This window comes from Eleginops maclovinus, chromosome 8 (assembly GCF_036324505.1).
Source record: "Eleginops maclovinus isolate JMC-PN-2008 ecotype Puerto Natales chromosome 8, JC_Emac_rtc_rv5, whole genome shotgun sequence".
Classification (NCBI taxonomy): Eukaryota; Metazoa; Chordata; class Actinopteri; order Perciformes; family Eleginopidae; genus Eleginops; species Eleginops maclovinus.
Window position 1 is genome coordinate 12093924 of NC_086356.1, and position 26995 is coordinate 12120918.

Here is a 26995-nt window from a genome sequence, read left to right on the forward strand (position 1 = left end):
AACTTGCTATTTGATCACTTGAAATCTGCTGCTAACTTCAGCACTTTTAAGAGAGCTACCAAATCCTGGTTAATCTAACAACAAACATGTACCCATGTCCAGTTTTAACATTTTTAATGTATGCATTATTGTATCTTGCTGTATTCTGTTCAACTCTATTTTACCTCACTGTTGTAATTTCCTAGTTCCATAAAAGCCCTTCTAGGGACAAGTGTTGCAAACTAGCATTCGCTATAAACACTACGATGCTTGCATCGGATAGCTGTTTTCAGTCTGTCAATGTATATTATATCTGTCCCTACCAAATAAAGGATAAATAAACATGTTTTTCTCATTTTGATGTTTACCTGTTCTGTATGTTCAACAAACACCCAGCCCTATTTTGTTGTAGCCTATAGTTGCAGGCCTTGTCATGCCTATTAGGCCTACTTGGTCTGTCAGGCTAAGTGATCATTACCAAAAAAAAACTATACCAGTGAGTTTAATTCAGTTCAGTTTCCCAAGCAAATCAGCGTATTTGAAGGTTTCTGAATTAAGAATTGTGCAGGGAAATCAGGGAAAAACACTATGGAAATCATTGAATTCATTTTGACCCTCAGATTTGGTTTCTAAATCAGTTATTAAGAGGGCTGTCCCTTGGACGTTACTGAAGCTTTTAGAAATGTCCCTCGTCCATTTTAAATACTGTACCGTTCTTTATGTTAAACTGTAAGATTCTTGACATATTTAATTATTTTGTAAATGTAAGTGTTTTGTATATTTAACAAGATGTTATCTTTATTTTTGATTGATTGATTGATTATATTTTAGTAGTTTTTCTCCCAAAAAACAGTATATTAGTTTTATTCTTGCTCCTTTCATACAACTTACTTTTCTTTTAAGTGTTTATTCGCATTTTACACCAAAGCAAATTATTTGCATGTTATAATTTATTTCGCAATAAACCTGTTCCTACTTTATGATTTCGGAATTTCTGATGTTTGCTTTAAACAAATGAAGGAACAGGCCCTTTACTGAGTTTAGGGTATTTAATAGTTATCACCTTTCATATCAACAACATACATTAAAAGGGCATGTGCACATTTAAAATAAAAAATGTTATCAAAAACATAACAGGTTGGTTTTGATTCTTCCCACCATGCATGTCCCTCCCGGGGCGCCGTAGGCTTGTCTCCAACTGCATGAAGGAGATTATTTTTTTTACCCTGCCTGCGACCCCTACCGGCTGCTGGCGGTTACACCAACAGACGCCAAACTGGTGACGTGGTTCGGTCCGTTGACCAGAGCAGCAGCACTATGGCCGACCAGAGCAGGCAAATAAAACTCGCTGCAGCTAAGAAAAAGGTAAAGTATTTACTACTAATCCTGCTATATAACATGGGAAGTGTTGGTCCTTTCTCTCCTCTTCGGGTTTGTGTTGCCGGTGTTTTTTTGCGTGTTGTTATTCATTTCTGCACGAAGAAGGGGTGTTGTCATTACACGTCGTCCGACCTCTGCGCTGATGCTTGTCCCGCCTCTCTTGCTCCTCTCGAGGCTTCAATGCGCTGGAGAGACCGGTGCTTCTTAGAGGCCTGTATTGATAGCATTAACTTTCCCAGATTATGAAGACTATTTTTAGTTTTGTGAGGCGTTTATGGCGTCTTATGCAATTTAGTTAGTCAGGTATTTACTTTACTTACTCTCTTTGCCCAACGGTTTAGTGTGTCTTTCTAGCTTTGGTTATGTGGTTATTAGCAAACCTTAACGTGCTAGCTAACTAAGGCACTTACACGTTAGCAAGCAGGCTAACTAATGAATAGTGGGCTATGTGTCAGTGTAGATAAATGCTACACTGCAGCCTGGTAGCTTTGTGTCTTGTCTGCAGAATGGCTAAATTATTTAAAGGAATGGTCAAGAGATAGCGATTTTAAAACAAACGTTAAGCTATCACTGTAGCAGAGTTAGCATGATGGAATGACGGGGACTGTTTTGACAGCTGACACCCCTCTTCCCTGTCCGGCTGTGTGCTTTAACTGCTAACTGTGCTAGCATAGACTGTGTTAGGCTGGTCCGAAAGACGGCCTCGTCAGCTGTGAAATGTTAGCTTCAGGAAATGGCTCGTCAGCATTCCTGCTGTCCCACACTCTTTGGGGATGAATGGTCGTGTTGATAACACTTTAACTGCGATGTAACTTGGATTGATAGCAATTACTTAAAAAATGGCAGCTCCAGTAGTTCCCATATGATCCTTAATCTGGTCCCCCCCAACAGCTGTCCCCAACACAGATGGGGGAAGAGTGTTTTTGTGATTTTTGTTATCAACCCCATCCTATCTGGTTAAGAATAGCAGGCTGTTAAATGAGCAAGTCTCAATGACATTAAATAAGTTGTTAGCAGTAACTCTACATTTTAAACTGGATATTTTGATTTCCTGAGAGCAGAATGGGAGTAGTCCATACCGGCTTCATCTCAGACCAAGTTCACATCTCTTCATTAGTTTAGCAAGAACCCAATGGTGAGAGATTACTTGTTCTGAGCAATGTGTCTAGATGGTTGAAAGATGGGGACAATTGCAATGGCCTATTGCAGGATTTTAATAAGTAATAAAATAAAGTGTTATCGTGTTAAGCAGTCAGCAGAGAGTGTTCTGTCTGTCTGTCAAGTATTGCTTGCTGCACTTGTTACACCTATTCTTTTCCTTTCTTATGTGATGATCAGCTGAAGGAGTTTCAGCAGAAGAGCTCTCCTTCTAGTGTGGGAGGAGAAAAGGGCGGAGGAGGAGGTGGTGGACCAGGGGCCAAAAAGAAGAGGAAGGTGAAGGGACTGAACCAACATGATGCATCTTCAACAGGCAGAGACTCTCCAGACAATGTAAGTCAGTCCCGGATGGTCTTTCTGTTTTCTTTTTAAACGCTGTATTAGCCTTAAAAAGCATTTCAACTCGATGTAGGCTGAGCGGACGGAATTTAGAACTTTTCCATATGAACAGTAACTGTGCCAGGCAAAGCTATAAACTCATGATAAGAAAGATCCTCATGCTTGTTCAAACTGTCTTTAATTCCATGTTTTCTACAAGTGGTAATGATTTAATGGTCATCCTGCCATTGATCACAAAATATTTCCCACTTTAAAATGATATGGCTGAATTACTATCAAGATGGAAAATGTTTTCCTTCATGCTATCAATCACACACAGTACTGATATATATCCGCTGGCCAGGAGACAGGATAAAAATAATGTTTGTATCAGAAAGAAGACACTGGAATAGAGTCAAAATACCTCACCCCTTGCTGCATCGCTACCCTGCAATGAAGTGGTTATGATGCACTAAAGGATCAGGTATATTGGACATTTTTGTCTTAGCTTTACAGAAAGTATTATCTTTGACACCTGTTTTGGCATGTGCCGTATCAACCTTTTTTATAGGGCCGTTTTAAATTCACTCATTTAGTTGCAACCAGAGTCACATGCCTCTCTGTGCTAATTACAACGTCAATTTGCTTACTTTCTACCTGTCACATCTATTACATTTACTATCAACCACAGTCTACTGCTGTGTGTTCCTCTCCAATGCAAAGTGTGAGTGTGATTGAGGACACACAGTTAGGCATGTGATTCCAGCACACAGCTTTGACACACAGCTCAGTTTTCACAGTTTCTTCTGAGCCTTACTTGAATCTGAGCTAGTGACAACTCTGCTGCTGAGTTTTGTTAGTTGTTCTGATGCTATTATTTTCCCCAAGCATGTTTGCTTTGGTTGTTCAGTTCTTGCTGAATAGACTCATAGTCTGAATGATGCTAGCAGTACCCAACAGGTTTTGTTTATGGGATCATAGCAGAGGAAACATTTTACAATAATTCCCATACATGAAGATAATGTATGTTGTATAAATATCTGCCGGCTTTTTACCCAAACTGTTATTTAGCTTTTAAGAAAGACAACACTTTTAATGTGTTTTATTTGTAATGGTACGTCACTAGGCTAATAATTATTGACTTGGCAGATCATGTGACAATGGGAAATGTAAAAAAGGTCAGTGTGTTTAGTTCATAGATCTATTTGCAGAGGAAGCTGAAGCATCATAGGAAATGTAGTTAGAGATTATTCCAAACAACGAACAAACGCAGCTCTGCCCCTCAGTTCTGCCCCTCAGCTCTGATTTTAATTTAAGCCATTTTTATGCTAAAAGGGTCATTCTGATTATTAGTTGTAATTGGTTTAAAAGATGCAGGAAATATTTCTGACCTCTTGGACCAGTTTGTTTTTATTACCCACCCTTATAACTTCTAGACCTCCTCCTTCTGCGCTTCCTTGTAGCAGGTTTTACTGTTCTCTACACCCTTTCGCATCTCTTTCATCTTCCTCCCTTGTTTCTTCTTCCTGTAGTTTGACAATATTCTGAAAGCACTTAGTCAGAGCAATGGAGTAGTTCTACCTCCTAACGGCAACTGTCAGGTGAGCCCCTGTCTCTGTTTCCTCTCTTTGTTCCGGCCATGACTGTGTTTTCTGTCTCTGCATCACATTGCTGTAAACAGCCACTCCTTGTGTGGTATCTAATATCGCATCTTGCTTCCCCATTTCTAACCTCCTTCTTGCATCTAATGCACATATATTTTCTTTTTCACACAGACCAGAAAGCATGGAGCACATTTGAAATGCAAATTCTTGTATTGGTGCATGGCGTTTAAAGAGAGTGCACAGTCATTTTCCTGAGTTTATGCCATTTGTGTGGACCTTGTAGAGCTCCATACAGCTGATTGTATTAGGTCTCAGTAGCTGCATGCCCGTGATATCTCCGTCTGGGTGCATCATGCAGAAGTGCATCTTGAAAAACAATAAGTGTTTGTGTGTTTCACTTGTTAAAAGTTTTCTCATTGCACCTCTTGTGTTTGTTTGTTGTAGATTTTTTGACTGCCTGATTTTAAGAGTGTTATTTTGTTGTTACAGATTGTTAAAATATCTTGCTTGTAATGGCTTCAGAGTTAGTGTAATAGAGACGGGTTATTTGTCAGTCATTCAATTCCATGTTGGCATTTAAACAGCATTTATTCTACTAACGTTTCAAAGACTGCCATGGGTAGAAGTGTTTTGAAAAACTATTGGCAGCAACGTAACAGCTTTCTTACCATCTGAGGCAGAGCTGCATTAAGGTGCTCTGTTAGCTATTATCAAAAAATAGATACCAACAAAATCCCTCCATAACATTCTAATATCATTTTAGGATGTGGGCTATCATGCATTCATCTGTACATTGAAATGACGATTGAGTCTCTATAGCATTTTAATAATAAATATAATATGAAAAAGCTTATAAAGTTGCATCATTATGGCCTCCCTGTTGCTGTTTCATCATAACTGCTTGTTTTGTTGGCATTAAACCATTGTGCATTTGTTGTATGTGTGTCACATCAGACCTTTGCTGACGTGGAGTCCGTCGGGTCACCGGTCCCGCAGCTGCTGGAGGACCCGAAGGCAGAGCCTGACCGTGGCTCGCCCGTGCCTAACCCCGCTAGCGCTAACACTCCTACTAATCCCGAGTCTGTCGGTCACAATGCTGACCTGCAGGTGTGTGTCTCTCTCGCCATCACTATCTCTTTGTCTCTGTTCCTCAAGTCATATCTTGTATTGTCACCTTTAATCCTCAATTTCTCTCAGCATAATTACAGTCTATTGCCAGTTGCTGCATTTTAACCGATATGTGTGTGATGTAAACTTTATACAATGGGAATTTCTCATCACACAAATGATACATTTTCTGTGTTCCTCCTTCCTGTTTGTCTGTCTACTGCTCTCACTCTCTTTCAATCTTTCTGCAGGACTATCCCGACACCAATGGCAATGGGATTTCAACTGAAGAAAAAAGGTGGGTTACCTGATTAATCATGTTTATAATTGTTAATCATTTGGAAATATATATTTATTTCAAGGGCAGAAAACCCCCTCTGGAAACAGCTTGTTGTATTAAGTCATTTTATCATCAGCGGATTTATGCTGCACTTTATGCAAAGACTACTTTAACATAATATTTGTCATTAATCAGGCATTCTAAGCCATACTACTGTGGCTCCAATACATCCCGCTATACTACTGATTACTGATGACGCATGGTTTAATGTGTGTGATTGATGATGTATCTATTTTGTCTTGCAGACCACTGTCTTCCACAGAGAGCCTGCGGCAGCTCTCACAGCAGCTGAACGGCCTGGTCTCTGGGGTAAGAGTTTAGGACTGTCTTCCTGTCTCTCTAACACACTCACACACACATATATCTTTGTCATACATATAGTTAAGCTTTAAAGTATAAACACCAACACCGATGAGCACTTTCCTCTATGGTGTGATGCTTCTATTTTTGGCAGGAATGCTCTGGAAGAATTTTAAAATGTGCCAGTTGTTCCCCATGACCTCACGCACACTAACAGCATCAACTGGTGCAGCTGCTTCATGAGTTTCTAACAAATTCATGAAGTTTGTTAGTTGTCAGACATCCATACAATCTGTTTTCACCTTGAAATAAACAGTATATCATTGTCTGTGTCTCATTGATGTGCTTGTCTTTGTCTTTTCAGTCATCTGCTGCGTATGTGAATGGGGACAGTCCCCCCGCCGTGGGTGAGAGAGAGCTGGAGGTAAGATGCAAATCTATTTTGATTGAGGTCATGGTCTGTCACAACAGCATTGATGCCATGTGATTCACAGTGAAGGGGCTGCCACGTAATATGAGTATACCTAGGACTTTTTCATATTGCTGTAAGGGTTTATTTTGGTAAAATGAAATAAAAAACATTAAGGTTTGGATGCAGGTAATATCTATATTAAACAATATAGAGCTAGTCAAGCAGATACAATCCATTGAATGGATTTAAAAAACATATTGAAGTGTGCTCTGTGGAACTGTATTATCAAGGAAAGTAGTATGGGATGGTGACTTGATACTGCAGGTAGTCATTTAAAAAATGGTAAATCACCCATTGACATGTAAATGTAGCGCCTATCAGATTGCTAAAACTCTGGTGAGGGCTTAATTTAAAGACCAAAACACATTGTTCCATTAATATACCCCATTATTCAGATTAACAACCATCATGTGATATATTTCAACTGTTTTATCCATGTTTCACTTTTTTTACACCTGCTATTGTTTGCCTCCATGTTAATAAGTCACAGATCGTCTCTTTGTTTGACTTTTGCCACAGCACAATATCCCTCTCTCTTTTTTTTCTCCTTCCCGGATGCATGTGTGCACGTGATAGGGTCGGAACCAGGAGCTGGCAGCCGCCCTGGAGTCCAGCAACCTAACAAACTCTCAGCTAAATACCAAGTTAGAGCAGCTGGTAAGAGGCCTGCACGTTTGTGTGTCTGTAGTAACCCCCCCCCCCCCCGCCCTGTATGCATTCTGCATGTCATCTTGAGTAACCACACTGGAAGAAGTCATGCATGGTTTTCATGTTTTTATTTATCTCTCACGTTGATTCACTAGAATGTCTTCATTTACCTGCACACCTCAGTCAGAGCTTCCATGGTAGACGCTTAGTTGTAGCACACTAACAGCAGAAAAGTTAAAGCTTCAAATAAACCTGAAAGGTAAACATAACATAACAGGTTTTTTATTTAAATCCTTTGGACTATCCCTGTCCTGTCGGCATGCACATGAGGGATTTTGGGTCAGAATTGCTGCAGGTGTGATGAAAGAAATGTTGATCTTTGATGAACTTAAACTTACATTCTGTTGGTCTGGCAGGCACAGCAATCTCAGGTGCTCTCAGAACAGCTGCAAAAGGTAAACACATTTTCTTTTCATATTGTCTGTTCATTCCTGAGTCTATTTTTCCAGTCTACTGAACTTTCACCTACTTCCTAGTCATTGATGTTTATAAATGTTTTATGTTCTCTAGGAGCGAAAAGAATTTGATCAGAAATTTTCGAAAGAGCAGGGAGCCATGCGGGAGCAATTACAGGTAACTTTTTCCACCCAGCACACACATTCAATTTGAAGGATGGTGCATTTTAGAATCGAATAATTGATAAAAAAGTTATCCAAGGATACTGCTTCCCCCCCATTTGCTAACCCTGACAGGGATTAAGTGTGTGCTCTGCCTAGCACACTATGTTGTGTATTTAGTTTGTTTAGTGATTTCATAAAGGAATTTATGTAAATGTCTTGAAACACCTTCACATTGTTTCGTCTAAAAAGTTGTGCCCTTTTCTCTCTGTCGGTCCTCCATAGGTTCACATCCAGACCATTGGAATACTGGTATCTGAGAAATCAGAGCTGCAGACAGCACTACAATACACACAACATGCTGCACGGCAGAAAGCAGGTATGCTTTTTTTTATGATCAGCCGTACATAAACTTGAAGGAAAACGTTATCTTTGCAAGACTTGATTTTACAATTTGTCGGTGTCTTTGTGTGTAGCTGAGGCAGAGGACTTGAATAACCGTCTGCAGGGAACAAAGCAGAGAGTATCTGAGCTGGAGAGAACGCTATCATCCGTCTCAACACAGCAGAAACAGTTTGAGAAGGTAACCAACATCGCAGTCATCACACCTGAACTGAAATATTTAGAAAGTGTTATTATTAATAAATGTTTCCCCTTTTGTCTCCAGCAAAACAAAGACTTTGAAAAGGAGAGAGACAACCTGAGACTAGAGGTGTTTAGACTAAAGTAAGTCACTTAACATTCACAAGGTGACATGTTTCATCAAAGAAAGATACGCTATGAATTGTTTTTAATACTAATCATCACAATCAGAGTCTATCAAAATGTATGCAACCCAACAGATGGCGTTCGGATAATAATCTGCAGTTTAGATGAACAACCTCTGCATGTGTCTGTGTTTGCAGCAATTTGAGCGAGGAGTCGAAGCAGCAGAGCTCAGAGCTGTCCGAGCAGATCAAGCTGAGATCACACGAGAATCAATCAATGAGGCTGGAGTTGGAAGACCTTCGCAAGAGACTTGAGATGGCTGACCTCATGTTGCAACAGGTGCATTAAAACACAGACACAATAATGACAAGCTTTGGATCAACTTTACAGCCAATCTACGACAAATGGCCAATGTTTGGGATTTGTATCAATATGAATGTTTCTTTTCAGTCAGATTAGTTTTTTTTAAAATCATCTCCTACCTGCATTTCATGTCAGTATTTCTCCTTTGTTTCTCTCTCCAGTGCTCCAGTCAGTCAGATCCTTCCAATGCTAACCAGCAGGTCCAGTTACTGCTGGGAGAGAAGCAACAGCTGGAGGCACACAATCACCAGGTCTGTGAACAAGGAGAGTCTTCCACCTACAGTAATCTGCATATGTGTTATGCCAGAGCTAATCTATTATTTTATTCTATCATTAGCATTAAAACAACTCGACATAATTAAAGGACCCACTAGTTTCCCTTCCTTTCATAGAAGCATTCCTCAGCCCACCTTCTGTTCTCATCAACCTCTTTCCTTGCATCAAATGACCCATGAGATATCCCTTTGCCGTTCCATTTGCGATACATAAAACTAGCATATTAATCCTTGTCCTTAAATATATTTGATATTAACAAAGCTGCCTGTTATTTTTCTCATGATCGTACATTCTTACCATGTTGACACTGTTTATCCCTTAATGTTTTGGGTGCTGTAGCTGATGGAGTCGATATCCCAGCTGCAGAACGAGAGGGACCACTACGCAGAGCAGATCCAGGAGGAGGGCCGTGTGTGGAAGGACAAAACGGAACAGCTGCTAACACAGGTGAACTATACAGCAACATTAGCTTAGACAAGTGGTTCAATATAGTTTAGAAAAACATTAGACTTCTTGATTTAAAATGTTCCTTCCTGTGTCTGTGCAGGTGTCTTTGGTGGCAGAAGAGAGGGACAGAAACATCAGCCGAGTCCAAGAACTGGAAGCCGGCATCACAGAGCTACAGAACGCTTCAGGTGAGACACACTGCCCTTGTTTAATGCTTCAACCGGTCCTGGCTTTGCCTTCCTTAAGCTGCCTGTTTACCCTTGGTAAATAAAATGTCGGACAGCCTGACTAGTCAGATTTACAGAATGGCCCCCCTTATCTTGCAGCAGTGTACACCTGATAAAGTGCTTCTAGGATCAAGGGGAGAGCAAAGAGACACTGTTGTAAGCTGCTGTCGGAATGTTAGTTACTGCCCTAACATTTGTCTTTTTAAAGGCTTTAACGTCATTGCAGAAATAACATTAGTGGGGGTTCAAAGAGTTTGAATGTTTGACAACTTTATTTCAACATAATCTTAAAACTTCAATATACTGTGTATGAGCTGCAGCATTTATACTGGCCATAAGACAATGATTATACTTAACAACTGCCTTGTTCTTCTCCTCCTCCAGCGCTGTTGTCCCAGGAGAGAGAGGCTCTGGAGAATGCGGAGCCTCAGTTCTCGGGGCCCTCAGAGAGCGAGGTGGCTCTGCAGGAGGCCCTCAACGCTCTGCATCAGGAGAAAGACGCTCTCTCTGCACAGTACCAGGCACAGGTATGCAGCATTCCTCTTCTGCTGATGTTTAGTTCATTTCATGCATAATAAAGGAATATTGTGATAGTGTTATGGTTCTGTGCCCATAACATTTGAAAGCTACACTGATTGATTTGTTCTGTTTAATATTTCAACGATGGTTTGAAGTTCCTTATAATCCCCTCTGCTATATTTCCCCCAGCTGCGAGATAATGAGCAGCTGAGCCGCATGTGTACAGAGCAGGAGACGCGCCTGGGAGAGCTGGAGCGGCAGTTAGAGAGCCAAGTCCAGGAGGAAGGGGACCGCCGACGCATGTTAGAGGATGTTCAGTCAGACAAGGCCACCATTAGCCGAGCTCTCACTCAGAACCGAACGCTGAAGGACCAGCTGGCTGAGCTACAGAACGGCTTTGTCAAACTGGTGAGTTTGAAAATCAGGTCTCTAACAATAATTTGACTGATTTTTCACAGATTTGGAGAGTACATTCAGTGCCAAGTGTTTGGTGGGAGGCTTTAATCCAAAATTCCTGTTACTCCTTCATCTGTGCAGACCAATGAGAACATGGAGCTGACCGATGCCATCCAGACAGAGCAACATGTGAAAAAGGAGCTGGCTCGCAGAATGGGAGAACTGCAAGAGGAACTGCACAACTTCAAAGAACAGGTACACAAAACACACTCTTTGGTGGTCTGCTGATGGATCTTCCTGTTGTGGTATTTGTACGTTTTAGCACTTTATCTGCCTTTACTATCCTCCCACTATATCCTGTGCAAACTTGACGTTTTAGGTAATAATTCTATCCCTGTTAATGGCCATCACAGCGAAATATATGGTTAGGGCATCCTGAAAAAAAATAAAAAATTGAAACGGTTGTAGCTGCTTTCTTTTGGCATTCATTTCCTCTTTGTTCCCTTTTCTTCAGCTGGAACTGAAGAATCAGGACACTCAGGGCCTGATGGATCAGAGGGACCAGGTGGTGGGCCAGCTGCAGCAGTACTATGCCGGCTACCAGACACTGGTCTCGGAGAGGGAACAGATCCACCACCAGTACCTGAAGCAGATCCAGCTCATGGACCGACTGCAGCACGATGAGAGCCAGGGCCGCATGCACCTGGAGATCAGTCAAAATCAGCTCAAGCAAGCGCAGGTGTGCATTTCAGGAATAAAGCCAATGAGAGACTTTAGTAAAAAGCATGCCCTTAAACTCTTTATCAGCGATTATAATATGCTAAGACTGATTCTAAAGGGTCTGGAGTCAGTGTATTACAGTGTGTTGATACTATGCTGTGTAACCTCACCTTCTGTAAATGTCCCTTATCTCTGTGACCACACACACATCAATTTATTTGACTAACTCTCTGTCTCCCCCTTTAGGATTATTTGGAACTTTTGGTCAAGGACAACGAGCAGCTGAAGGCAGAGGTGAAGGAGCTGCTCAGCAGTTCAGCTCTTGGCTCGTCCAGAGACCAAGGTAAGATTTGTCTGGTACTTTTCTTTAAACCGTTTTGGTCTTATCCAAGCTTCCTCAGATTTTTGTATTCCCTTTGGAAATGTAGTGGTGGTTGTACCCTACATGAATGTTGAAGGGTGCAATAATGTAAAGGATCTGACACCCTCTTATAGTAGAACATGACCTGCAGATCCGGTCTTAATTTTAGTGTGTCACTCTGTCACATAGGAGATGGAGTGGAGAGCCAGTCCATGCAAGAGAGCCCAGAGCAGTCCTCCTCCATCATTATCCCAGAAGACTTTGAGAGCAGGAAAGACATGGTGAGGAGGGTGATGATTGTTCTTCACAGAGAACTACTTGTCGTTCTTCCCTTGCTTTGCCTCTCATACCACATTATGGGCGCTTACATGATACATCCAGGGCTGTGCCAGTTTAAATGATGCATTGTTTGTAATGTAGGAAGAGTTTATCCATGGAGCTTTGTCTCGGATTGAGGCGGAGAGGGACGAGGCCAGAAGGCAACTGGAGGAGGAGCACAGGCACCACATGGCGGCCAGGCACCAGGCCTCTATGGCCCTCAGCCTGGAGCAGCAACACCACAGCCTCACAGATGTTCATGACCATGATCACCATGAGCATGATCACCACGACCATCACCATGACCATGAGCACGACCATCATCATGACCATGATCATGACCATCACCATGACCAGGATCATGACCATCACCATGAGCACACTCAGGACACACACAGTCACTGTGAACACGGCCATGAGCATTCAGGTGAGGAAGACCATGCAGATTATAGTTGCTATTCTTAAAGTTAAGCCTGGTTATATCATATTGATCATAAAGATGTGAAAGTATCTGTGGTGCGTTAACCATCTGTATACTTTACAATCCCGTTCCCAGAAGGAGGAGTGCCGGTGGAAGTTCATCAGGCTCTGCAAGCTGCCATGGAGAAGCTTCAGCAGCGCTTCACCTCCCTCATCAGAGAGAAGGCCGACCTGAAGGATAGGGTGGAGGAGCTGGAGCACCGCTGCATCCAGCTGTCTGGAGAGACTGACACTATCGGTGAGACGGTGGAATATATTTCTTGTGATTCTCTTTAGAAAGATAGAAAAACTCTTCATCCTTCCATCTTTGCCTCTCCAGGAGAGTACATAGCCCTGTACCAGAGTCAGCGGGCCATCATGAAGCAGAAGCACCAGGAGAAGGAGCAGTACATCAGCATGCTGGCCCAGGACAAGGAGGAGATGAAGGTACTGTGCAGCAACCTTTTGTTGTTATCTTTTGTAGTTTGTTTTTGGCTCAGTTTTCTGTCACAGCCATCGTTTCTCTGGTGTCCCTCAGGCGAAGCTGGCCGAGCTGCAGGACCTGGTGATGAGGCTTGTGTCTGAGAGGAACGACTGGTACAGCCGCTACACCGCAGCTGTAGCCGGGACGGGCTCAGTGAACCCCGACCTGCTTCCTGTTGGGGAGGATCACACACACCAAGAGCACCAAGCGCACTCACACACACATCCTAATTCTGATAGCGGAGCAGGTAGGAACACTCAGTACGACTGGATTTCCTGCTACCTCTTAAATGAATGTGTTCCAAATCCAAGGATGAGTGGAGGGCCAAATATGTCCCCTATAAAGGCTAAATGTGCTTTAATCAGGAACTGTTAGGGTAATTCTTGAGAATTAATTCAGAATAAAAGTCTTTAAAGCATTTGTTTTTTAAATTCGGTATACTTTAACCATGCTGCTCTCCCCCTCTTCCTCTCCGCTGCAGAAGCCATGGAGGTCATCCCCCTCTCGGAGCCCAACCCCGGCCTGGAAATCCCCTCATCACAGGCACAGTCGAGCGGGACGTCCCAGACTGACTCCAAGTCCCTGGGGCCCAAAGAGGACGGCACGGCCCAGCAGATCATGCAGCTGCTCCAAGAGATCCAGAACCCCCAGGGAGCGCTCCGATCACCACCCTTCCTCGGGGAGAACCCCTGCATCCCCTTCTTCTACCGGCCTGACGAGCAGGACGAAGTCAAGATCCTGGTGGTGTGAGGTTGATGTGTGTGTGTGTGTGTGTGGGATATTGGACATGTCTTGAAGTGTGGGGATTATTGAACACCACAGTTTGTAGTTTGTTGATCATATACTCACAAACACTCCTGAAGAAATACGGCGAAGGTGTTTCACCCGGTTACATTATAAGCGCCCCCTCCCTGTTCTGTGTAGTGGCATGGTTAAAAAGAGAGTGTTATCTGTTTGTTGTTTTCTATGTTGTCTTTTTTGTCTACGATGCTCTTCCCAGAGAGATAACCAGTATCTGATTATTCTCCAAACCACCATTTTTATTCACCGTCCCTCGTCCCCCATTTTACACATAAGTGCAATAAAGGGGCCATATATTGAGTCTCCTTTCTGATACAGTACCTAAAGAGCTGTTTAAAAATAAGGAAGCTGTTTGTGTGCAACTTCACTCTAGTGCAAATGTCAGTTTTACACAATTCACTGTAGAAATGCCAAAACGGAGCATCATGTTTGAATGTAATAACCCGGATATTTACCCGTGTGTTTGTGTGATGTGAGGAGAGCTGAGGATGGTGAAAGGGTGCACGAGGAGCAGAGAGATGCAGAGATGGATGCAAGTTAAAAGTCAAGTTAAGGGTGCACATAATCGCTTTTGAAGTGTTAGCGCTGTTATGTATGTCAAAAGCTGGCTAGTTACATGATAAGTTCAGAACAGATGGATGCAGGTGTCGCAGATCAGTACTGTTCCTTTTCTCTCCTTAGCCTTTTTCCTCCAAACACTGAAAACCGTCTTCTGTCTGTACAGTCTGTGATGTTCATATATGTGAAATGTTTGTGTTGTGATGTCAAACATCCTGTTAAACTGAGAAGGAAGGGATAGATGCAATTTAAAGACCCCATGATAAAAATAAAACAACACATTAAAGTCAAAGTTGTCAGGGAATCATTTGTAACTATTTATAATTCAGATAAATTATAGAGCTTGGTTGCTGTGCTTTCGGCTGTTTTCCACATTGCCGCTTTTCTTTTTCTTTATCTTTCTCATTCGCATGATTAAGATAAGGTGCAATAACTGGAGGAAGTATGGTAAACTGTCTTTATCTGCACTCGTAAATCATCCGTCAAATTTCCTTAATCTCAGGCATTTGGTTGGCGTCGACTCTTTATTCATTTATTTTGTTCCCTTATGAAAGCTGCTCAAACCTTACCATAATTTCATGGGGTCTTTAAGTTTCTAAACACATTGACACTATGAATAATAGTCTGTTCTGTTTTGGTTACTTTTGCTTGCAGTTCCACATATCAAATATGATTTAATGCACATCCTTTACAACTGGACTGTGTCTGTGTACGTGATGCGTGTGTGTGAGGTCCAAACTGTTTCCTCTCCAGGCGAAGTTGCATCTGTTGTACTTTTTTTTTAATAGGGTTCAGTTTATATAAGTAAGATTGCACTAAAACTGTACAAAGCCTCTCATTCGGCTCTGTCCTCTGGGGCTGGTTGGACAGTGGTGGAGCGTCAAAGCCTGCTTAATAGATTCAGTGGAGGAAACGGTGAATCCTATGAAGCCACACTCTAAAGCTGAGGGTTCCAGCTGAAGCAAATGATTGAAAGTGTGTGTGTGTGTGTGTGTGTGTGTGTGTGTGTGTGTGTGTGTGTGTGTGTGCAGTGCTGCACTTGGAGGATGTATTGTAAATATGAACAGAAGGAGCATGTGTCATTACTCCCAAAGCTGTGGGACCAATCATAATTTGTGAAAATGAACAACTCTTCCAAAACTAGTCAAATGTATTATGCAACACTTGAGTTACTTTTCTTTTGGGCATTGTTAACACTGTTTTCTGAACTTAAGATGTTGCAAGTGTCTAGCTTTACATGAAAGATGCTCATGTTCATAAATATAGATTGGAGGATTGATTGATTATTTGATTGATTTGATTGAAATTCTTCACCGTAAAGCTCTTTCCCTTTGCTACTGATAACTACGAGTTATCAGGGCTAAAAATATCCATTTAAGGACTAAATCATGGCAAAGGCCTCTGGTTTTTTAGAGTCTTTCCATGGTTTCAATATGCAAGGACATGAGGGTCCTACTGCAAGTCTTACAAAAATCCCACTCACTACTTTTGGAGGTATTTTAACCTCTCATTTGGATGTTTTTGAGTTGTACGATTCTCTCTGATGTGTTTCACTTTGAGTTAGAAAACACATTTGTTATTGAATTGCACACTTGATATTTATCACTGATGCAACAGGACAGAAAGCGTTAGTGCAAATTGTGGTATTGCTAGCCTATTCTAGAACGCCATATGTACTTGGTGTTTTTCACAAATAAACATTGTTGCGTCTTCCCTAAACCACAGCACTTTGATAGTAACAGGTGGTTTTTGGATACATTTACTTAATCATTCTTGATTTTAAAATTCCTCGCTTCTTAGCATTCTGTCACTTTTTGTTTTCCTTTGAAACATGCCACAATATATTGTTTTCCTTTTTATTTTATTTCCGGTCAGACCAAAGGGTAAACATACAGTAAAAATCCTTTTCGTGTTTTACGGGGCTTATGAAATCAACTGGGGTGAAATTACTTTCCATAATCTCTAATTCACTGTTAAATATGTAATGCGTGATTGAAACGAAAAGCAATGGGAAAGCATTTATTGTCTTTGCTGTAACAGAGGTGGTGTAAATACTGTACCTGTGTAACATATTGTATATTCATTATGCCTGGTGTGTGGGGGAAGTGCTGCTCTGCCATGTTCACTGGCAGTGCGGACTGTGTGTCTGAAAGTTTGTTCAGAGTCCAGGTGTGGGCGGTTACTGACTGGCTGTGATTTAATACAAAGATTGACTTAAGAAAATATTCTATTTATTTGGAATAAGTTAGTATCTCAACTAATCAGTTTTAATGTAAAATATTAGTGGATGGAAATGAAGGATCATTGAGAGAACTGATTTGTTCGAGGGCTGCTTCTGACAGAAGCTTTCTGATTTGTTTGTTTTTTCCTTGAGTAATATTTTCTCTCCTTCTCCTGAATAAAACTGATTGAGCAACTTGAAAACATTGTGTCTTGTTCTCCTTTATTTGGATACTCTGAAACTTTGACAGAAAACATTGAGTAGGCAGTTTGACTTTTCATAAGAGAAAAGGGAACAGGTGTTGCTACAAATGTTAACGAGGCTCCATCATGTGACAGTGAACATGCAGCTTAATGGAGTTCATTGTTGTTTTTTATTATTTACACCTGGCCTTTTTCCTAGACGTATTTAAGTGCAGACATTCTCAGCACAGGTTTATGAAATAGCATTAATTACAACAACTTGCAACTGGGATTAACACCTGTGCTGTTCCTCCTATGACAGTAAACTGCTTTGAAATTGGCCTTCCTTTTGTGCACTCATTATCACATTACCACACTCAGAAACTTGCTAAGCATTTCTAAAACCATTTGGTATGGTTAATTTGAAACCCTTATTTGGCAGAATTGACTGATATTTTACATTTCACCTTTTGGACACTGTGTGGTGGCTAAAGAAAACAATATTAATATTCCAAACCAGACCCTTCATGGCTTAAAGAAACTGGTTTCTGTTAGATGTATACATCTTTTTGTAATTTATTATTCTGCTGATATTTTCTTTAAACATTTGGTTTACTAAATGTCGTAATATAACAAAACAAGATGGCGCTGTCCTGTAAACCAACAAGCATGGGGCTCCACGTCATCGTAAACACAGATTAATTAAAGGGACCACGATCCCTTTTTACAGTTGTACTTTCAAGCATAAACCAACGGTCATACTTACAGGCATGAAACAACAGTGTGTAGAACCACACTTAAGAAGGAGGTGAATTATGTATATTACATTCACTACAGTAAAATAGTTAGAAATCATTTCTGAAAGACCAAGCTTATGTTTCCAAACAGCGTGTTCTACCCTATCATTCAACATAAAATAAAAAACACAACCATTTGCATAACTGTGCATAATGTTCCTATTTTTAAAGCTCAACAAAACATTTAATCTAATACATGGGTTTAAAGGTACATAAACCAGCTGTATCACCAACTATATCTTGTGATAAGTATGCTACTAATTATCAAAAGAAGACTGTGAACATGTAAACTAATTTTGCTACTGCTAAATTAGCGTGTTAGCAATGTCATTGTAAACATGGGAGCATGCCTATGTTCCTCCTATGTTCCCTCATTTCCAAGATCTTTTTCAAAATTAGGCCCTATGTTCCCAAATTCCTTTTTCATAAATTTGTATCAGATTTGATCCCAATTTGGTAGCCAATTACACCCAGCCTTTTATCCAGTAGCAATTGACTACAGATCTAATGTAGCTTTTAGCTAAATCTGGGAACATAGGGCCTTTTTTCATGTTCCCATTGAGTACCAAGTAAATCTGGGGAAAATAGGGCCCTGGGAACATAGGGCTGACCCCTTCCAAACTCTCTCGAGCTCAACACAGCTACTCCAACATAGGCCTAATTTTCAAAATTTTAAGTGAAAAAAAAATCTTACAAATGAGGGAACATAGGGCTGTGGGACCATTGGGCTGAGGGAACATAGGGCTGTGGGACCATTGGGCTGAGGAAACATAGGGCTGTGGGACCATTGGGCTGTGGGAACATAGGGCTGACCCTGTAAACATGCTAGCATAGTGATGTTAGCCTTTAGCTCAATGCACTACTGTGCCTTATTAGTCCCAGAGCTGTGAACACTTGACTTGTCCTTGACTTGTCCCGCTCCCGCACCAGTAGGCTGAGAAAAAGCTTCTTTTCTGAGGCTGTGCCCTGTTGAGCTCCACTCCCTCACTCCATTAGCATCATTGCACTCACTACTGCACTGTTTGGTACTTGTAGAACTTGTTAATTGCACTATTCATATCTCCATTGACTAAATAACTTCACTGCTCATATGATACTGTACACATAACCATCTGTACATGTTGCTTTAACTGTTTACACTGCTTATACTGTTTACTGTTTACTGTTTCTGTTTGCACATAACCCATATCGCATCATTGCACTCACTACTGCACTGTTACTGTAAATAACAAACATGTTATTGCACTATTCATCCTGCATTGATTGAATTAATATACTGTTCATATAAGTAATGTACACACAACCAACTGTACAGGTTGTTTATACTGTCTATACTGTGCATATACAATCTGTAGATACTGCATATACAATCCCTAAATACTTACTGGTATAACATGTATATAGTAATTTATTTTCTCTCTGTATATATTATAGTACATCTTTGCACTTCTGGTTGGATGCTAACTGCATTTCATTGGCTTGTACCTGTACTTTGCACAATGACAATAAAGTTGAATCTAATCTAATCTAATCTAATCTATGAATAGTGAATATTACAACACATTTCAGATATGTAGAGAATTTTGGAAATGTAGTTCACCTTCCTAACTAAATCCAGGACAGCTGTTCTGAAAATATCATTACAACCATAAAGAGAAAAAGAAGAACCAGAGGAAACATCATTCAGTACACTGAGGTTTTTAATGTGTTGTCAAAGCAGTCCTGTAGGGTAAAGTCATCATTTCATCCACAGCAGTTTAAACATATGCAGGATTTACTGATTTCTGCATTTCAATATTCACTCTCTCTTTTTTTCTGCTCTTCTACACACAGAGAGAAACAAGAAACAAAAAAAAAATACCTCTCTGCTACTATCTTAAGTTTGAAACCTGCCAGTGTCCTCATATATAACATCATTACACATTTGTATACGTTTTTCAAACATCATTTCCTTATACACATACTCATTTAATTTAAATATTCAGCGGACTAAATTCTCTAGACAGTGGTAAAGTACAAGTTCCATAAGATGCACCACACATATACATAATAACACAATAAGATATGTCCATAATAAACGATTTACTGTTAAATGATAACTATAATATGCTTTTTCGTGTTTCTGTTGCAAGGGATCACTGAAATGGTTTTTAAACATCAGTTGGGTACAGAGCGGGGGTTTTGAGGCCGGTGGGTTGGTAATTCTTGCTTGGGGTCAGAAAAGCATCATCACACTGACAGCAGAGTTCAGTAGCAAAACTGGTGAAAAGGTGAGTTGAACACACACATTCTCAGACAGCAATGCAAGGGTGAAACAGGAGGAGAGTTTTGATAGTTTAATGCATAAACTGTTGCTGTTTTCCTGATCTCACTCACCCCCGTGACCACTGAGAGAAAGAAGAAAAGAAAAGAAAAGAAAAGAGAAAAAAAAAAAGCAAATAAATATCCGATCATGAACCTGGATAAAATTCCAAAGTATTCCTGTCAGTATATCAGATGGTTTGATGCATTGTGTGATCCAATTGACTTAGAAACACTCCAAATATTTGAAACCTTTCTCATTAGGGACCTCATTCCCTCTGATTAAAAAGGATTTATCAGGAGCTTTCTAGCCTCAGATTCCCTTCCTCTCAGGTTAAAATGTACTCTTTTGTTTGTGTTACAGTGGCATGCAGCTGTCTGCAGAAGGATATTCCATATATTGCACTTTTTATTTAGATCCCGCCTCAATAAGTTATTGCAATGACAAAGTGTATACGAAGAGAAGAGGAGGAGAGTGGGAAAAGAGCCACGGGAGGCGCCTCTTTATGCCAAAAAAAACGATTTTTGTTGCATAGGTTCTGTGGGGGCACAGACAACAGCGTTTTTAAGATGTGGTTGTGACACAGCTATGTGAATTGGCTTCTAGAGTCTACTACAGGTCCTTCAGATGATCCCTTCAGTGCTAGTGCAAGGGGAGAAAAGAAGAACGAAGGAAAAAAGGATGAAGAGCAGCAGCTCCTGTCTGTGCAGGTATCTGAAGACATGGAGTCTGAGGGGGATCCTTTCCACCCTTATTTGTACTCAATCCCCCTCTCCTTGTGTAATAGGAGTGAGTGAAAGTGAGTTTGTTTTATACTTGATCTGTGGATTTCAGGGAGAGTTTAAAAGAAGACGAATCAAAGGGATGAAGGAAGGGAGAAAAATAAGTGACACATGCCTTCACAGAGATCAGAGCTTCAGTGAAGTTATTACAAAACAAAGTATTTAGTTTCCAGCTGATTAATTCCTCATGAAAACATTAACATAACTATTGTCAAAATAACTGCGCTGATGAATTTGTTCAGGACATTCGGATATTGTTTTGCCATTTGGTGTCAGTTTATTTAAAATTGACTATCACTCTTTTTTCAAGCATGACAGGCAAAGAAAGGTGAGATACTGAGAAAGATTTTTGGTGAAAAAGTCAGGAAAAAAACACAAGATAAGACAAATGTTAAGAAAGGAAAAGATAGGTAATTCAGCAGCCAGGTTACTCATCAGAAAGGCTAGAGTATAATGTAATACTCAGACATGCTAAGTCTCAAATGTCTTCCACCTTAGGTTTAATAGCAGGATATAAATGTACATTTACTGTATATGTGTGTGTATTTATATAGGCAGTGTGCATGCACATGTGCGCATACACTCAAAAATGTATAAATTATTGTATATTCTTTACATTTTTTAAATTCTGAGGGTCGTATGTCAGTCATGCAGGTGTGTTTCAAGTATTCTGCAACTCTGTGTGAAACAGAAGGTGTGTGTGTGTTTGCAGGAGAGGGAGCAGGACAAGGGAGCCAGCTCAGGTCGGGTGTGGAAGGAAAACGACAGGAAGGTGGCGCTGCTGTCCACGGCTTCTCATCCAGAGGTAGGACGGAGGCGGGCGGAGGGAGGGAGGGAGGGAGGAGCTCAGAGGTCTAGTGGGTTGGAGAAGGGGGGGGTCTCCGACTGTCATGGACACACAAACGCACAGGAACAGACACAAAGAAGACAGGACAGGAACAAGTTGGATTAACTAGGTGTTTGCAGTCTTCGTTTGAACTCTGAGTTATAGTTTTCTACATACTTATTTTTATTTTAAGGCCCCCATGTGTTAATCATGCACACAAATACAATAACCTTCACTCAAACAGTCACTTATATCATGAGATAACACATGGAAGAAAGCCCCAAAACATAACCAATATCACAAAGATATCAGGCTCTGGTACATGACTGCATTGCAGGTAATTTTCTGTATGTTTGCAGTAGATGCCAAATGCAGGCGTTATTAAAGTGTTGTCTGAATAAATGTACTTAAACATACCTCTAATTATTAAACTCTGTTGGTGTTGCTACAGTAGAGCAAAACCCAAAAAAAGTGCGGCAGTGTCTACATGCAAACTCCTTTTATCAGGTTGCATATGTCTACAGTTTTCAGACTTTTAGATTTAAGCTTTTTAGAGGCCTGAAAAGGTAAAACTATCCTATGTTTTCTTCAAATTTTCTTTTTGGGGGGAAATAACCTGCAGCGCTAACTGAAAACACACTAAATAAGCTAAAATGTTGAACGTTAATATTGACAAATGCCATGACTTTAAACAAAATATCAGACAACTGGAGACATTGTTGGATATCATGGCATACTACCTTACATACAACAACAAGACTGACACAAAAACAACAACTCATTTCAGGTTTTGGACTGTTGAGTCCTGTCTCACTCATTGATGCTGTAATCTAAGAAACATCCTCTTTTACAAGACACAATAACACAACTGACACCACTTTTAATATATTAACTAGCATCGAATCCCAAACACTGAAGCAAACACACACACCCACAGCTCTGAACTGGGTGTGTGTTTGCCCATGCAGCACTCTAAGAAGAGAAAATTCAAGTGAGTAAAAGAAAATGGCATGCAGCGAAAGGATGCCTCCTGAGAGGAAGAGAAAGAAGGGTGATGATGATGAAGAGGCCGGAGAGTACCCAACGTACCAGAGACGTTACTCCTCATTTCTCAGTGATTGTGATTCTGTAGAAGGAACCATAGTCATGTGTGGGACAGAGGTGTGGTGAGGAGAAGAGGGATGAAGAAGAGGTAGAGAGAAAAGGAGTGCAAACAGTTACAGTGCAGTGAAGAGACAAACGTTGTATGAGCTGAGCACTCACTTTGGACAGACCAGAATAAGTGAAAGAAAGATACGTTGATTAAGAGTCTTGAAAAACTAAAATTTTGAAGCTGCATTTGCCGGTGAGAACTTTGCTCAATGACGTTAGAGTCTCCTATTTTAAAAAAGGCAAGCTGCTACTCTTATAGTGATAAAAAAAAAGCTAGATCACAAACACAGACAAACAGAAAGCAGTTAGGGTTAATGAAGAACAGAAAAGAAAATCCTGCTAATGCTAAAACCAGTCACTTCTTTAAAGGACAGTGGTTAGGTGGGTGTAAGTGATGAATAGTGGAGTGTGATGGCGTGTTGAAAGTTCAAAGTGCTGGCAGAAAGGAACCAACAAGTTTACCTTTACCAAGAGCAAAAGAGGACACAAGATCACTGACGATGAGTTTTATCGCTGTCTATTGATCTATTTAGGGATCTTTAGCCATCTATTTATCTACCCTCTAACACAACCAGAGCTGTCCACTTTCATTTACCTCCTTCGTCCCCTCATCCAGGTGTCTTCACATCCCCCTTAGTAACAGAGAGTATCCGCACTTCAGGTTGGATATATTCGCATAATATTATAAGCTATGGTTTGGATGTTCAAATCCGTGTAAAACTTCTCAAACAGGTTTATGATGTGAGGTAGGGTTGTTGGTTTGAAAGGCCTCTAATGTTTGACTCACCTAGGCACACTTGGGGGTGCACGGTTAGGCCGAGAGGGCACAGTGGGTGGTGGCCCACTGTAAGGATCCGGAGAAGCCCCTGGGCGAGACGGGACAGGGGGGCCCCCAGCGGGTGGAGGCCCAGGTGGAGGCCCACGAGAGCCTGGGCGGGCCGGAGGTCCCGGTGGAGCTCTGCGGTTTGGAGTTGGACTGGTGGCTGGAGACCTGGAGGAAGATGGAGGAGATATCAACTGCTGCTTGAACAATTCTGATAATAATAGGCAAATCCTAATAGTTATATACTAACCCAAATGAAAAAATAAATTCTGACTTCAAGTGTGTTACAAAAAGGTGAATAAGGTATAAATAAAAATGTTTAAAAAACCCAAATTTGCAGTTTCTTGGGAATAAAACTTCATATAAATCAGGGCATGCCTTATAAGGAAAAAACATTCTGAAGCTAGATAGCTTGATATTGATATTAAAATGGGAAGTTTGTTGCAAATGTTAATAAAGTGAAGGTTTGAGGCATAGGAGTATGATGAAAACCTTATATAGGAAGAAACGACTACAGGTAAATAAGGGTAAACTTTTATATATTTAAACATACAAAAAAGGCATTATCTAAAGCTAACTGTTTGTTATTTCAGGGGAAATCTAATAAAGAAAATAGTAAGTTAACACCTACATTTGTAATTTGGATGTTTCCTTGATACTTTTTACTGAAAGAAGATATGTTATGGATGCGAAAAGTCAAAAATCTGAAAATTTACCATTGCATCAAAAATATATATATATTGCTGTAGGGTCTCTTGAAACCACCTTCCCTCAGAGCCTACAATGGTGTTCCTGCGCTGGTTCCCGTCATCTCTTACCTTCCTCCCATGCTGCCCCGTTGCACCTGCAGCCAGGAGTCGTCGACGGGAGGCGGCATGCTGGTGGTAACAGTGGTTGTGCTGATGTCACCGATAATGCTGAGGGCCTCCCGCAGGGCGTGGTACATCCGGAGCATCTCGTCCCTGTGATGGGCCTGCTCCTGAGACTCTTCCATCAGTGAGCTCTGGTCGCCGCACGAATACAGCTGGGCCAGCAGGTCTGCGTTGATGAACTCTTTAGTCTGGACGAAATGGGAGAGATATTTTGATATAAAAAGGTCTGTTCTTTTCAAAGTTTGGGATATATTAAATCTCAGTTGATGCTCACATTGTTTATCATGAGGTGCATGATGGTCTTCGGCATTAAGTCACGAACAGTCTTGTTGACGATGGCCATGTAAGAGTCAACCAGGTTACGGATGGTCTCTACCTGCCGCTCCAGCTGAGGGTCCATGCTGTGCATTATGTTGTCAGAGCCGTTTTCATCACCGCCCTCGCTCTGTGGGACAGATGAGAGAGGAAGGACAGAGGACATAGCGTTTAAAATCAGTTCAGCTTCAGTGGTTGTGAAGAAGATATAAGATTAAAGACGACTGGCCACTCGGAAGAGGATGGTTAAAAAAATGATCACCTTCAAGTGCGTTATATAAAAGACAGAAAAATTATGAAAATGACCAACATAACATACCTTTCCTTCCTTCTCCTGTAAGGTGAAACAGCGATCAGGAATACAGACATTGAAAGAGGACAGATAGAGTATCACATGAGAAAGGTGGCAACTTTAAAATACACAAATAATAAGCAAATTGGTAAAAAAAAAAAGTAAGATTAGTATATGGGATGCAATGTGTTTTTGCAGAAATATCAACACTGTAATTCCAATCCTTGGCTTATTTATATTTACATTAAAAAAAGAAATCTCACCGTGACCCGTTCAGGATAAACTCCGGCTCTGAGGAAGGAGGCCTTCCAGGCATCGATGTCTTCCTGAGTCTCACAGGCCAGCTCCAGCTGACGGTAGTCCTTATACACGTTCCTGTGGATGCACAATGCTGAGTGATCTTCATCTTTTTATATATTATTCTATAATAATAATAACTATTACCCCTAATGTCTTACCTGAGCAGCTGTATACTCCCTTAAACCAGTGGTGGACTTTACTTTGAATGATTACCGTGACATTGCACTACATTTCAGACACAAATACTAGTGTCTATATTTTTTAAACTACTCTACACTTATTTTACTGCAATTGCTACTAACATACTGGATGTATACAGATTTGGCTACGATTTAACTATTATTTAATTATGTAATAGATTTAATTCCACAACAGTGTATAAAGCTGATTCTTAGCTTGTTCCTGTTTTACTAATGTAATATTGTGTATTTATTTATAAATATATTTATGTGTAAGGTAATTGAACTTCTCTTAGCTGTTGCTTGGTTCTGTTCCAATTGTTGTATTAGTCGGAGTAAACGAAGAAGTAGAATTCATTATTTAAATCTTAACTTTGCATTATGTGATCCATGATGTGTATCTGGCGCTTGTGTGTATTTTGACGTGTGTGAGTGTATAATATCACCTCTGTTCGGTGTTGAAGAGGGCAAAGATGTGCTTGCTGGACATGAAGCCTTTCTCCACATCGCGCAGCTTCAGGTTGTCCACGGGCAGCATGTACTTCTTCTCCTTCTCCTACAGGAGGCGGAAGAGAAACACAACGGTTGCACATGTGAGCGATAGAAGGAAAGAGTCTGACTTTCTCCATGGGTAGGGAATTTGACTTCAAAGTAAAAAAACGGCCATAGAGTTTTATAGTATTTTACACCGACAAATATATTTGTATATTAGACCAAAATATAGGAGCCACTGCAAACTCTAAAGCTGCATCATAGGGTTTGTATTGTGGAATGATCGTTTTGCTACCGTATACTGTTTAAGTACTTATAGAGAAACAATAATAGAAACTTAAAAGAGACACAAAAGAAAGATGATAAAAGAACCCAGGGAAATCAGGAGTGAACGCTCACATATTAAATTTAACAGCAGCCAGAAAAGAAAAAAAAGGCAAGAGAGACGAATGGGAAAGTCGCACACAACCCTCAAGTCTGTGGTTTTGATTACAGTTGTGCAGGGTAAAAAAAAAAAAGGAAAAGGGGCGAGCAACAAATGAGAAACACATATATACAGAGAGAGCGAGAGAGAGAGAGAGAGAGAGAGAGAGAGAGAGAGAGGAGGGAGAGAGGGAGGGAAAAAAAACGCACTTCCAGTGAGTGTAGAAATCTCTTGTACGAGTAAATCTACAGACAACATGTGATATCCAGACATCCAACTATTTATGAATCAGGGAACCTCAAAGTTAGTCAGTTACAGCCTGCACACACACACACACACACACACACACACACACACACACACACACACACACACACACACACACACACACACACACACACACACACACACACACACACACACACACACACACATTTTGAGGGTTATGGTTTAACTCCTGAAAGTCTATTGTTACA

General features: G+C 40.7%; 3 protein-coding genes across 9 annotated transcripts in view; 1 reads left to right on the forward strand and 2 right to left on the reverse strand.

Moving 5' to 3' along the window:
- Positions 1-26995, reverse strand: part of hspa5 (heat shock protein 5) — a 113647-nt gene that overhangs the window by 4958 nt on the left and 81694 nt on the right. The window lies entirely within an intron of this gene.
- Positions 1255-16984, forward strand: golga2 (golgin A2). 4 transcript variants are annotated; one of them, XR_010166279.1, is made up of 29 exons: positions 1255-1344; positions 2698-2850; positions 4368-4436; positions 5394-5546; positions 5798-5844; positions 6132-6195; positions 6551-6610; positions 7235-7315; positions 7723-7761; positions 7877-7939; positions 8209-8302; positions 8400-8506; positions 8591-8649; positions 8829-8970; positions 9156-9245; positions 9610-9717; positions 9818-9905; positions 10329-10471; positions 10653-10871; positions 11001-11114; positions 11374-11598; positions 11826-11922; positions 12130-12221; positions 12361-12685; positions 12815-12976; positions 13058-13164; positions 13256-13448; positions 13683-15561; positions 15592-16984. XR_010166279.1 is itself a non-coding variant. In XM_063889417.1 (28 exons), exons 1-28 carry the CDS (start codon positions 1297-1299, stop codon positions 13949-13951), a joined length of 3411 nt encoding a protein of 1136 aa, XP_063745487.1. In that variant the 5' UTR covers positions 1255-1296; the 3' UTR covers positions 13952-16984. The 4 variants fall into 4 exon arrangements, 3 of the variants coding, with proteins under 3 accessions (XP_063745487.1, XP_063745488.1, XP_063745489.1); XM_063889417.1 differs by having other exon boundaries at positions 13683-16984; XM_063889418.1 differs by lacking the exon at positions 4368-4436 and having other exon boundaries at positions 13683-16984.
- dnm1a (dynamin 1a) overlaps positions 19463-26995 on the reverse strand; it is a 46091-nt gene continuing 38558 nt past the window's right edge. For 2 of the 4 annotated variants that reach the window (XM_063889956.1, XM_063889954.1), the window contains 8 exons: positions 26050-26159; positions 25388-25499; positions 25152-25166; positions 24792-24962; positions 24464-24705; positions 23610-23813; positions 22760-22796; positions 19463-21729 (listed from right to left, as the gene is read on the reverse strand). In XM_063889956.1, the coding sequence (XP_063746026.1) occupies positions 22775-22796; positions 23610-23813; positions 24464-24705; positions 24792-24962; positions 25152-25166; positions 25388-25499; positions 26050-26159 (876 nt within the window). In that variant the 3' untranslated portion in view covers positions 19463-21729; positions 22760-22774. The remainder of the gene's footprint in view (positions 21730-22759; positions 22797-23609; positions 23814-24463; positions 24706-24791; positions 24963-25151; positions 25167-25387; positions 25500-26049; positions 26160-26995) is intronic. The other 2 variants (XM_063889955.1, XM_063889953.1) reach the window with 1 other exon arrangement.